Source organism: Molossus molossus, unplaced genomic scaffold, assembly GCF_014108415.1.
Source record: "Molossus molossus isolate mMolMol1 unplaced genomic scaffold, mMolMol1.p scaffold_m16_p_4, whole genome shotgun sequence".
Taxonomy (NCBI): Eukaryota; Metazoa; Chordata; class Mammalia; order Chiroptera; family Molossidae; genus Molossus; species Molossus molossus.
In genome coordinates, this window is record NW_023425377.1 from 106,529,366 (window position 1) to 106,543,190 (window position 13,825).

At 40.5% G+C, this 13,825-nt stretch overlaps 2 protein-coding genes across 8 annotated transcripts in view; one reads left to right on the top strand and one right to left on the bottom strand.

The window, feature by feature from the left end:
- The window catches only part of LRBA (LPS responsive beige-like anchor protein), a 622,710-nt gene that overhangs the window by 359,399 nt on the left and 249,486 nt on the right, over positions 1-13,825 (top strand). For all 7 annotated transcript variants that reach the window (XM_036239773.1, XM_036239776.1, XM_036239775.1 and 4 more), the window contains 2 exons: positions 2,287-2,433; positions 4,956-5,092. In XM_036239773.1, coding sequence (XP_036095666.1) covers positions 2,287-2,433; positions 4,956-5,092 — 284 coding nt within the window. The remainder of the gene's footprint in view (positions 1-2,286; positions 2,434-4,955; positions 5,093-13,825) is intronic.
- On the bottom strand, positions 8,496-11,136 carry MAB21L2 (mab-21 like 2). The gene has a single exon (XM_036239781.1). The coding sequence runs from the start codon at positions 10,169-10,171 to the stop codon at positions 9,092-9,094; it is 1,080 nt and encodes a 359-aa protein (XP_036095674.1). The 5' UTR covers positions 10,172-11,136; the 3' UTR covers positions 8,496-9,091.

Here is a 13,825-nt window from a genome sequence, read left to right on the forward strand (position 1 = left end):
GCTGTTCTATGAGAAACATAAGCATTAGTGAACTAATCAGTAAGTTGCATATACGTTCATATTTGTATAGGGTGCCACAGACTCCTGACTACTTCTCAGTAGCTGCGTTGCCTCGGGCTAGTTATATAACCCTCTCTGGGCCTGTTTATTCATCTGAAAAGGAGACATAGAAGAGGGCTTATGAGAATTAAATGAGTTAAATGTGTAAAGTGCTTTGAACACTCCCTGGCACATGATAAGTGTTCTTTAATATTAGCATTACTATTGTTTCTGCTTTGAAGCAGGAATTTACATCCAGGAAATGAGAATGTAACATGCTGATTTTGTACTAAAATCTGACTGGTAGTTGTTAATTTATTATAATGTACTTTATAAGAACATAGAGAAGATGGCGATTTCTCTTGTATTTCTCAACGACCAAAAATTATTTTTAGTAAATTGATAGTAACTGGAAAGTCTTGTTTATGATTTCAAAGTAAAGAAATACAAATACTTGAAATATAAGCAATGATGTAAAAACTTATACTGCTATTTTCTTAAAATAAGCATTGCATTTGAGTATATTTCTTTGTGTCTTTTAAAAATATAAAGCCATTTAAATTACATACTTAACATTTTTTTCAAATATTTATTGAGATCTTTGTATGTGTGCAGCATAGGAAAATAAAGATTTTACTCATAGAGGGTATTCAAAGCTAAATATAGAAAGCTTCTTTCTGTGACTTTGTTATTTAATTGAAAGCACCTATATTCTTTTAACTAGTGTCATGAGTATTGCATGTAAATGATATACATGGTGAATTCACAATAAATATAATAAAAATAAACTTTTACCTTTTAACATTATCCATAACCATGCCTATTAAACTCAGTGAACTTTTGATTTTTCAGGTTAACCAGGTAAAATACATGTAGTTTAACTATTTGGCATAAATTATATAGTTAAATATTAGTCATGTTATTGCAAACCGAGTGCTTTCTCCTTTGTGGGGTTTGGACCTCAAGCCTAGGCAGAAACTGTAGTGGAGTAAAAAGCCTGGTCATCTGATTTCCATATCAATAGCTGCTGCCTGGGTGGATCAGGTGCTTAGCCTTTGGGATTTCCCTAGCTGGAAACCAGGAATGGAAGGAGATGCTAAACTTTCCCTTATGTGAAATGATGAGCTTTTAAAAATCACAATCCAGCAGTTAGTTATCTGCTTTTCTGTGTTTCTTAGGGAGAAAGCAGCTCAAAACAGCGGAGTCACTCTGGAGGGACGTGGGGTTTTGAAGTCTGAATTTTGAGTTTCAGTGTTTTCACTTTTTGGTTGCACCTCTGCTCCAGTCTGTGGTTCCATTGTTGGCTGTAGGTGCTCCGCAGAGCTGCTGCTTCCCTCCTAGGATTTCCTGCACCCTCGCCCTCCTTCCCCTCCTTCCCTGCAGCCTGTAACAGTGCCTCCGAGTCTGTGCCGCTGCTCTTCACTGGCTGCTGCAGCCCAGGCAGCATGAGGCTCTTGGCCCAGATGCCTCTCATCCCAGGCTTTCTGTTCTGTTTGCCCCCAGGGTGTCTTAGCCCTTTATTTAAACACACGGAGGAGGTAGTGTTTGAGCCTCCACTTAGTTTCCACACTGCCTTGCTCTTAGATATTTGTCTAAGGGCTGAAGTGGGTTTGTGGGTGGGGTGAAATGTAGGCAAGGGCAAGGTGAAGGAAGGAGGGAGGGAGGAGTTAAGAGGAAGAGAACGAAGCCTCTGAGAGCTGCTATAGAGCTTTATGAGTGGCAGATAGGGCTTCAGGATCTGGCCTAAATCCTCATTGGCTGTGAATCTCTTCTAGCTCTGACCCATCTTCCTTCTGGACTCTCCTTCACAGCCACGCCCCAACCATTTTGAAATATTTGTCAGTATAATATTATTCCAAGAAGGTGAATCAGCCTTCCTTACTTTTCAGTGTTAGGTGGATATTGTTTGTAAAATTAGGTTCTGATTTTTTCTCGTGACAAATTTCCCAAAATGCGCTGCTTTTGAACCTTCTCCTGCCTTAACTATAAGTAAATAAATGGTTCGGTGAGTGGTGCAAGGGTCAGATTTAATGGGATTAGGGTGCTTGTTCAGAGTGGCTTCAGCCTAGGTTTGGAGAATCCTGTTTTCAGAAGGAGCATGAGTGCCATCCCAGTCCCTTTGCCTGTGTGGATGACTGTGAAAATGATTGCCCATCTTTACCACCTATCCTTACCTCAGTTCCCTGCCCCTCTGCCAAAGGACTCTTCCTGGGGCTGATGGACAGCTTTGTTTCCCTTTCATTTCAGCTGCAGATGAAGATATCCTTGCTAAAGGAAAACAGTCCATCAAGAGTCAGGCTTTAGGAAATCAGAACTCAGAAAACGAGATCCTCCCTGAAGGCGACGACGATACTCTGTCATCCGTGGATGAGAAAGATTTAGAGAATCTCACTGGTAAATTCAGTGCTTGTAAAGATATTTCAACTTGCTCTGGGCCAACAAGCATCTAATTACTTACTTTTTCAGCTGTGACCACTAGGACTACTAAATTTACACTCACAATTACACTAGATAAAAATTTTTTGTTACTTCAAACATTTTCCTCCTCTTCTTCAACACTTTCTCCTTTATTTTCTTATTCTATTCAGTCTCTACCCTGCTCATTTTTTTTTTATTGAATCGTTTTCACTGAAAAAGAAAAAAATATTTTAAAGCAGCAACAATAAAACAAAACCAAATTGCTTCACCCATCCCATAGGAGTTAATATCTGTGATGTGAGAGTTATAAGTAAAATTCTGCCAATTGTTTTGTAAATAAAGCTTGGAGGCAGATAAGCTATTTGCTTTGATATACAGGTCTTAGTGAACATGCTGCATACACTTTTAACTCTCTCAAAAAATCCATTCCAGGAATGCTGTGGCTTTATACAGGATTCACATATTTTACCTGATACAGGAATTTTGATTTGCACTCTGCAGATTTTCAGTTTTACTTCCCTTATGGGAAAAATTCTCTTGTTTAGCCTGAAATTTTAGTCATTCATTAAATGACTTCTTTTTAATACCTGTGGCTCTGTCCCTGAAGGAGGAAAGTCTGAAAGATTCTATGATTTCTTCAGGGAAAATTATATAATCTATTTTGACAATTTTCATGTAAGAGAAAAGGCATCAGAGATCTTATATTTAATGACATATATATGCAACCTGTACAGCTATGCAATGACTGATAATGAAAAGCCAAAATAGATGATGGCATCCGCTCTGATGACCCGTGAACCTCTGTGTAAAGTAAAATAAAATTAATTGGAGCATAGTATTAATGGCTTTAGGACGGGAATGGAGAGTAAGGTAGACAGTGCTATTCTCTAGTCTTTTCCTTCACATCCATTTACCCGTTTCCTCCTCCTTTATTTTGCTTCTATTCTTGCTACTAGTAATACATTCATACAGTAATAGAGGTGAAAGGGGAGTTTAATTATATAATCCTGACAATGGCAATAGGATTAGGAAGTAATCCACACTAATAAAGTGGTGTGGGTTAGAAATGAAGTGGAAATTGTCAGGGGTCTTCTTTAGGACCTAGGCTGCCCTAGCTCCTGCAGCTGTCTGCTTACCCTGTAATTGAATGTCTGAGAGTGATTGAAAAAATGTTATTTCTTCTCAGGATTACATGCTAATGTACAGAGGGCAAAGGAGACAGCAAAAGAACACATAGCTGCTTATTTCATCCATTTATAGGGATGAGCTTTGGGAAATCATGGCTGTTCCACAGCTATCTGCTGCCCATCTGCAGACACAATGTATTTGTACATTGGGAATAGAGGGCAAAACCTGCTCTGATCTCCGCAGAGCATCCCTTCTATTGTCCTACTGGCACACATTAAGATTGATGTGAGATTAAGGACCAACACCCTTCTAACAATCGATGGAAATGTCAATTCATCTGAATTTTGAAACACTTAGTCACCCATTGATTACCTGAATAGGTATGCTGTGTTTATAGGCACTATATTAATTCAGACCTCTAAGTGCCAATCTTCTCTTGCTGTTTTCTTCACCTATAAGATTTGTATAATGAGGAATTGACACATGGGATTTCAAATTCTTACTACATTGATCTATACATAATTATAAATGTACATATAATATAATCATTATTTTTAGTCCTAATTTTAGAGTTAGCTCTAATATACTTTGTGTTCTTTTGACTGTATTGAATCTATTGTTTTCAGTAGCAGGCTGATTTGTCTCTTTGATAAGCCCTGTGGAGATTTGATTATTCCAATAAAAATTCATTCACTTGGAAACCCACCCTCCAGCTGTTTACTCCCAGAGTCCCTGAACTACACTAATATTAGATTTGGAAGCACTGAACAATATTTAACAGTGGAAAGGCAGGCTTAGAAAATAAGTATTTTAACCAATCTTTCATGGGGAAAGTTGTTATGGAAGAGGTTTTGTGTCGACCTGGCACAAAATCTTTACCAGAGAATATGGTGTAATGTTTCTTACTTTGCTAATAAGCTTAGTGATCTTTTTGTAATCATGCCTCAACCCAACTCCAAACTAACCTCTGGCCTTGGGAGCCTGTGGAGTCCTCCTTGCTCCTGGTTGTTGTTCCATGTTGTTTGATAGCCTGAGGCTCGTTTTCTAAATGGAATGTGGATGGACTTATTTTGGCAGAGCTGCCCTTTTACCAGATTAGACCAAAGCTTTGCAGACTCCCTGTAAAATAATTGCATCCTAGTTTACTATTATCATTAATCGCCTATTATAAATCTCTTAGTGGGAGAACATTAACTTGGCATTTTCAGAGGAAGATTTTGGGGGGGCAGAATTTGTAAGTGCAGGAGTTGGCAGGCTATTTGGTGGTAGAGGGGAGAATTTTTAAATTAAATTAAATTTCTGCTTGAATTTATTTGAATCTGTGAAAGATGTCATTCCAACTTGTGCAGCTTGCCTTTTCCTTTTGGCAGGTCCTGTTAGCCTGAGCACACCAGCTCAGCTTGTGGCCCCCTCTGTTGTAGTGAAGGGCATTCTTTCTGTCACCTCCTCTGAGCTGTTTTTCGAGGTGGATGAAGAGGATCCCAACTTCAAGAATATCGACCCCAAGGTGAGACAATGAGGAGCAGGTTTCATTTTTATGGAATTGTATTTTTCTTTGGATGGGATGGTACGCAGCTATTAAGTAGGATTGGCATTGGTAAAATCTGACAGACTTGGTTTGAATTTCTTGTTGATTTATTTCCCTCTGCCTCTATACAAGGCAACTGTTTTCTTTAGCTTATGATTCCCTTACCAGCTATAGTTAGATTACTGAAGTTCATTTAGATTCAAAAACAATTTCCTCTTAATTGCATTTATCATTAGCTCATTCAAGGGTGGGGGAAGAACCTCAGGGAATATCTTCTATAAATATATTTTGCCTGAAAGGGTCCAGGGTGAATTAAGCTACAGAATTCAGTGAGATTGAGAGAGGAATTATTTTGTTTAGCCTTTATATTTTGTGGATATAATACCAATATATCACTCTCCTTGCTTTGTCCTCATGACTTACTACTCTGTCGTGCATGCATGTCGTGTGTGTGTATGAGATACTCTGTTTCCCATTACCTGTAGTTGATTTTACAAGGCACTGCATAATTTCCTATTCTTAAATGAAAATGTAATTTCCCTTTTAAGATGTATTTCTGATTACTTTTCAGACCTTGGCAACTTTATTTTACTAAGAAACATTTGTGGCTAGGCCATAAAGCCAAAATTAGGTTTATTTCATGAAAGTGAATGGTAGAATTTGCTCTGAGAGGAAACAGTCTCTTTTAAAATGAGCAAAATAAGCATCCTGTGGAAAGAGAAGTGGTTTAAAAACAATTGGAATACTTTATTTTACAGGCTGATAGCTCGTGTGTGTGTCCATAGTACATACATATATACACATGCATACACGCCCATATATACATTTTGAATTTATTGGTGGGAGGTTCTCTGGTTTTGTAATCTGGGAATTATTAAATTTTAGTAACTTAGAAGCATTTTAAAGTAGTTCTTGATGAAAATGTTTTAATTTATTGAAAACTTTATAATCATCTCTTGTCTTACGTACATTTCTACCACAGTGTTTCAGAATTGCTGCATTTATTAAGATAGGATTTAGTAGACTGTATGAAAGGAAAGCTATAATGAAACAGACCACTTTGACCTTGATAATTCAGCTAATCCAGTGTAGAGAAAACTGTAATTCAGATTTTGCATCATTTTTACTGTTGCAGAGCTGAAATGTCTGAAAATGTATTTTAGATTCTTTAGGAAAGAAAGGTAAACAAAATTACTTACATTTTCTAATTTATGGTAGTTTGTGAGTTTGAGAGGCTGAAATTAACTCAGAATATAGATTATGCTTTTGGACATACATGGCTTAAAGTCTAATTGTGACTTAAAGATGTCTAAGTGGTTGTAGGCAATATTAGAATCTTTGCCAATCTTTGCAGTTAGGATCTTTGAAGTTATTTGGAAGTTATAACTTTTATTTTTCTCTGATCTAATTCTGTGCAGCATCATTAAATTAATTTTTCCTTCTGTTGCTTGTGCAATACAGGGATCTTTTACCTCAGTCACAGAAATTGTTTCATAATAGCAACCTGCCTAATATTACAGAAATCAGACATTCTGCTAATTTATATTTAACATCTTTCCAGTCTGATTTTGGAAGAATTTTTGATTTTGTATAGACATTAGTGCTTTAAGGTGCTTTATAAGGACACTTGTGTTGCTGCAGTGATTTTCTTTTCTGGTTGCATTAAATTAAATAAAGAGGGAAAAGCGATACTGATTTTGGGGAATTTTTGTTTCTTCTTGTCAAGAGTTAAAAACTTTACTTGGGATGGGATAATTGGAGGGAAATATATGTCTACTGCTGTAAATCCTTTTTAGAGTGAAAAAAATGGTCATTTTAAGATGTAATTTTTATCTTTTAAACTAAACCCTGTCCTTAAATCATTTCTTTGTAAATGTAAATACCTGTTACTTGCTTTGAAAATGTTCTTAAAGATGAACATTTTCCTACAGAATAAATTTATTTTTATTATTTAAAAACCTAGTGTATTTGTCTGAACCACTTAGTATTACAACGAGTTTGTTCTACATTTATAGGAAGAGAGACTAGAAAAATATATAGGTTTAAAGAGTGGAGATGATTTCAGAACTGATAAGATCAAAGTTCATATTTCTAACCCAGAACTATTTTTACTAGGGAATTTTCACCAGGGAATCTTATGACTTAAGCCTGTTTTGTCAAGTGAACCAAGAGACCAGGAGAGCTCTGAGCTACCTTCCTTGTTTCTCATCCATCTCTGAGGTCCTGCTGCTCATCCTTCCCCACACTCCCTACCCCACTTTTCCTCTGATCTTTAAAATTGCTTTTTTAGGACATTTTTCTTTATATCTCTTATTCATGGATTTTTTCAATAATTTAAACACTGGGCTAATTTGAATAATAAATTTTATATATTATAGGGTAACCTCCAACTTACATTCTATACCTGTGTCTCATCATTAGCATATCTAATGGAGTACATCTTTGCCTCCAGTATGAAAAAGACATATCAGTTCCTTTGGGATAGTTTTAGTTTTACCAATTATTTTATTTTCTAATCACTTATTTCCTTGTATTAAAAAGAAACCTTTCTTAAAGTTGAAATGTAATGGGTACATCGGATTGTTACCTTAGAAAGGCAGAAAGAGTCGGAAAGTACCTTTCCTATATGTAAATTCTTGAAACAGTAATGTTTCTTTGGTCATAAAAATTGTATCAAAACCTTTTTGTGTTTAAATTGCCTATAAGAAGCTTCAGAATAATTCTGAAAAGTTCTGGGAAGTTTAATAAATGACTATAGTGTTGGCATTTATAACTAAGCCATTTTAAAAATTGAAGTGATTAATCTGGATTGTTCACATCACCATTTGGTAGGAAAAGGAATATTGCTATAACCATTTTATTATTTTTTGGTGTGGTTGGTTTAACTGTAAAGTTTTTATTATTTAAAACTTGAAGAGGACAGATAATTGAAGGAAAAGTATCAAATGATTGTGTTAACTCTTCAGAAAAGATTCATAAATATTCCTTTGTATTTCAGACTCAGCGGATGTTTTAAAATTATGGCATAAAAAGCAAACATTTTAATTTTTAATGTGAAACTTTTTTCTATTTTAAAAATTAGGATCAAATCTGTTTTTCTATATAAAATTTGTTCTTTTTTCAAGTGTGAAAGAAGATACTACTTTTAACCTTAAAATGTACAGAACAGACTATTTATAATTTGGTAAAATTAATATTTTCTCTTTTCTAAGGATTTTGGTGGGAACTTGTATGGTTAAACCTATAAAATATGCTGTGTTTGTAAATTTTGCAAATTAAGAGTTCAAATGGCAGCTTATATTTAGTTCCTCAAATTTACATCTTTACATTGTAAATTGTAATCTCACCTGCCTTCATTTAAGAACAATCCACAAACAGTCCATTACAATGTAAAGTAATATTTTATTACTGTTTTCAACAAGACTGCTTAGGGTGAGGGTAGAGGTGCAAGACAGGAGGAGCACGTCTGACATTGGCACTGAGATACAGTTAACATCAGCAAAACTTTTCTTAAAGAGAAATTTTACATATAATTAAATACTTTTTTTCACTTGGTGACAACATTCAGGCAACCCAAAACAAAATGAAATGAGAGGGGGAGAGAGAGAGCGAGAAAGAGAAAGAGAGAGAGAGAAGGAAAAAGGGAGAACTACTATACATTGATTTGAAAATGTACCTTGGGTTTCATTTTGTGGTGGCAAAGCCCGATTGCTTCTTTTGTGTGACCTTTTAAATTCACATTGTTTGGAAGAAAACAATCACTTTTGTGCAAGAATGTGATTTTGTGTTGTTTGGTTTGTTGGTCGGGTTGCTCTCTTTTCGTTGGCTTGTGCATTCACGAAGGTCTGCCTCTTGGTTCCTGTTTCTTTCAGGTGGCTTAATAAAAGTTTGTGTCGGGGTTCCCGCTGGCTGCTTGTGGTATGTTGGGTGGACGAGAGCATTCCCATTTGCGTCGCTTTTCAAGCAGTCTCCAGCACCCTATAGTTTGTCCAGGCTTTTGGGATTGGTGAGAATTTCCCTGGCCAACCTCCAGGTCTGCTTGGCAGCACTCTCCAGGGCCGAATGGGGCTTGCCCTGGAAAAGGTCGAGGTTGGGCAGAAAGTAGTGCGGGCAGCGGCGGCACTGCAGGCAGGAGATGAGCTGCAGCAGGATGCCGTTGAGCCGGTCGCCCAGGCACGCCTCGTCCCAGTCCGTTTCCCGCGGGTGTTTCTCGCACTCGTACAGCAGCAGGGTCTTCATGTGGTAGTTATTGAGCGGCTGGCCTGGCAGCTCCAGGTGGCGGTCCCGCAGGGTCTTCAGCACCGACAGACACTTGTTTCGGCAGCCGCCCATCAGCAGGCGGTTCTCAGCCTCTCCGAATTGGAGCACCCAGGCGTCGCTCTCCGCGGAGCTCTGCTTGCCGGTCAGGGAGTAGCACTCCTTGGAGAGCAAATTGAACCCTTCGGCCTTGACCTCCGCCACCCGATTGGGGCCGGGCCAGGGGATGTGGGGCATAGGCCACTGTGCCGCACTTCGAGGCCAGATACCGGTGCACTTGAACGCTGGAGTTATCTGCACCACATAGCGCTCCCTGATGCGCAACTTGACCTCGCTGGTATCCGCGATCATCTTGACCACATCCCGATAGCTGCACTTGTCCACCGCCTGAGCCACCAGCGTCTGGAAACGTGAACGGATCTTGCGGGCGGAGAGGTAGCCGGACGCAGTGATGAACTCAACCCAGAGAGACATGCTCCGCTTCCGACCATCGCTCAGTTTGAGCACCGCGCAGCCGGGCAGAGAGCCGTCGTCCACGAAGTTGAAGACGCCCATCTGGTTTAGGTAGAGCACCACTTCGAATTCTGTGGGCGAGATGACCTCCAGCCCCTCGTAGCGGGCATCGATCTCGCTCAGGGAGCTGATGAAGCGAGGTTCCTGCACCTCCACTTCCTTTAGCACGTCCGAGACCACCTTACAGACCTCTCGGATGGTCTTGGCGATGGCCGCCTTGCGCGCTTGGCAGCGTTCCGTGTAGTATTTATTGAGCTGGTAAACCAGCTTGGCCTGAGCGGCGATCATGTTGGGGCACAGGTCCGGGCTATACACCGGCGTCTCGCAATACGTTGAGGGATCCAAGGCTCACGCACTGGTGGTGGCCCTGCGGCTTGCGAAAGAGGTGGTGCGCTCCCCTAAGCCCACTTTCACTCTTGTTTTCCACCTGGGCTGACCCGCTGATGCTACAGCCGCCCTGATCTCTTTCCTCTTTCCGAAACCCTTCTTCTCCAGGAAATAAGAAGAAAAAAAAGGTGATTTTTAAAAAAGAAAAGTACCTGCTGGGACTTTTTTGCTTTCTCTTGATATGTAAAATAAAGATGTGCTTGCTGGAGAAAGGGGAGGAGGAAAAAGAGATGGTGAGAAAAAGGTTACCAAGAGATTTAGTTTAGATATTTGCAGCCGAGATTGCCCAGAAGTCTGGAAATGAGGTCTTTTAAGTGCCAAAGTAAATTTAAAAATAAAAGCGAAACATTCAGTGTTTCATCCGTAAACTTCTCTCCCACGCTGGTAGGACTTCTTCACTCAGCATTAGGTGAGTGCCTTTTTCCTCACCCTCCCCCAAATGTAACGTGAAGGATGTAATTAATGTCCAGAGAGCATCGAAGTGCAACTCAGTCCTTGGCCCCCTCGGAGGTGTGCAGACGCCCCGCACTCTCAGCGTGCTGGTCTGGTCCCTTCTCAGGGGTTGTGTTGTAGCGGTATTCCTCTTTTCCTACTGGAGGCGTTGTTTGGACGGGGCTTGTTTGTTTGCAGTGGGTTCTTCTTGTATTTCTCTAGGTGCAAACCGCTGGAAGTTGTTTGGTATTCATTTCTGCTTCGTTATTTATAATTTTGGCCCTCACAAAATGTATTTTAGTGTGACGAAGTCGTTGCTTGCGTTGCATCTGGGGTTTAGTTATAATGATACTAGGGTTTTTCTTCTCCTCCCCCTTTAGGTTGCTTGTGCAGATTCCACTTTCTGAGTCGTCTCTCCCTCCTCCCTTCCCAGGTTTCTCTCTTTCCTCCTCCCCTCCTAATCTCTCTCCCCTCCCTCCCTCCCTCTCTGTTTCTCTCTCTCTCTGTTTCTCTCCCTCTCTCTCTCTCCCTATCCCTCCCTCTCTCCCTCCCTCCCTCCCTCTCTCGCTCCTCTCTCCTTCCTCTCTCCTCTCCTCTCCTTTCCTCTCCTCTCCTCTCCTCTCTCTCTGCCTTGCTGTTTCCTGGAGTTATTTAGTTTATGAATGGTCCAGGGCCATCATGAGGGGGGTGGAGCTTCAGTTCCTACAATCGCTATCCAAGCTGTCACTGCTTTAGCCAATCCCAGAGAGAAGACAGGCATGCTTGGCCCACGGTAGCAGCCACCGCTGTGCTTGATAAAGAAAGAGACTAAAGAGAGAAGTAAGAAAATAGGAGGAGATAGTAGAGTCAAATGCTCACACACGTTTTACAGCCCCCTCTTCTTTATCCTCCTCTCTTATCAGTTGCAAGGAAGAAAAACAGTCTATATAGAAAGGACTTCCTGGAGATGGCTGGAATAACGCGAGGGAGAGTAGCAGTGGTTCAGAAAGGTTCACCTTTTTTTTTTTCTATCAACATTGTGAGGAAGGTGCAAACTCTAACAAAATTACTTTTGCTTGAAGGCAAATGGGAGGTGGAAGGGGAATTTGGGAAAGGACCTAACATTTTCTAGATTTTCTTCTTCCGCAAAGCCCCCCCCCCCCCCATTGTTGCCAAGAGTCAGAGCAATTGCTGTATTTGTGCACCAGTGTGTGTGTGTGTGGGGGGGGGGGGGTGTAGGGTGAGGGTTTATGACTATAAATCTCTTTTCAGTAATTTACATATGCTGTTGAAAAACGGGGCAGGACAAAAGTAGTGCAAGCACCTTGCTTTATAATTATTACTTTATAATTAAGATTCAGATATATTTAATGTTATTACTTTATCATTACAATCACTAACCAGTTATTAGAAAAGATGTTTAAGTTGTGAGAGATGGTGCAAATTTATAGGTGGTAGAATTTTGTTACATATATGTTTAAATCAAAATAGGCTACTGAAACTGTCCTAAAGTTAACAACGAAGGGAAGTAAATGTGAACCTGAATTACAGTTTGCTTAAAATGTCAGTGTTGTAAATCTAATTTTGAATATTTTCTCAGGCATACAGTTTCACTTGTAATGTAAAATGATTTTATTTTCATAATTGACTTTTGCTTTTAAAAGACTCATTGCTGCAAAAAGCTGTAACTGTCCTGTTATTGATTACACAGATGGCTTCACTCCTCCCTTGGCATTTCAGGGAAGCACATGCATGTGCTTTTAGTATGTGTATTGTACCCATTTAGCCTTTCGGTACTTTTGGATGAAAAAGCTATAACAGTGTTTGTGATTTGCTCAGATTTGAGGGTTTGTATTTGAACCTCGGGTGTTTGTCTGGTTTCTGAGTCTTTTTTAGACCCATCAAAAAGACGGGGTTATTTTTAGTTAGATTTGGGATGTTATATTCTTTGGTAATACTGTAAGAATTAAACTCTGTAAAGTCCTTTCGGGAAGGCTTCATTTTGCAAAACCTGGTATGCAGCTTTTGCAAAACCCCTTGGGAGGGCTTGACTTGCTCTCTTAAAGCTGGATCAGGTGAACCTGAATTCAGTTGTGTAGGGGAAGTTTATTTCTCTCCTCCTCCTGGATGTCAGATATGTGGACCTCTTAGTCCTTTTTTTGTGTGTGGCTGGTGTGGTCCACTACCTTTTTAACCATTCACTCTCGTTGCCTTAAGTCCCTTTCTAAAGAACTAGTCCGCTTTTTTTTTTTTAAAGTCAAATCGGATTTATTGCCTAGAATCTGCCTTCAGTGGTAAGGAGTTGGGATGAACAGTTGGAAGTAAGCATACTCGAAACTCATGTAGAGCTTTAGTCAACTTCCCAGGAGTGGCAGAGACTTGCGGCGGCCTCCAGACCCCAGTCTTCCTGGGGGAGCACTTGACTGGCAGATTGGAGGATCGCGAGCCATGACGCCTTCGGGGTTTCGTGCGTGTGGGAAGCCCAGACTCTGGGTAACCCAGCTATTGCCATAGTGTCGCACCGGCCCCTAGGAAATATTAGTGAGCAGGAGGGGCGCTTTGGTTCAGGGAGTTGTGTCACCAGACAGGAAAGGGTCCATAGCAGCTTCTCCCCAGGGCAGTTACTAGGCAGAGCTCCTGGTGGGACCAGAGGGTGCATAGCTTTCTCTCCCCAACCCTCGAGGTGGCTGCTGCTTCGCTGCCTCGGTCCGCCTGTGGATTCCTGCGTGGGCTGGCCCTGCTGGCTTTAGCCCTGGGAGTGAGTGTTTGCTAAAAGGCCTGGGGGTGACCCCCGCAGTCCATCCTCTGGGCTCCCGGGCGGCCGCCGACTGCCGGTCTAGGGTAGGCGCCAAGGGACTCCTGTCCATTCTTTCTCTTCTCAGTTGGGGTGCCCAGGCCTCACGAATCTCGTCACCACTGGCCTGACACCCCACTCCCTCTCTCCTCTCGGCTCTGTCAAGCACAACTAAGTTTCTTGCACCCTTGTTCCCGCGTTTCTCCACTTTTACAACAGAGGCTGAGGGATGATAAAACGTTACAAATGTTTTGATTTAGAAACAATTCATTACCAATTTACCCTGTCTAAGGTAGATGCTCTAGTAAATAATAAATCAGTTAAACAAAGGCGACTTTAATTTATTGCCG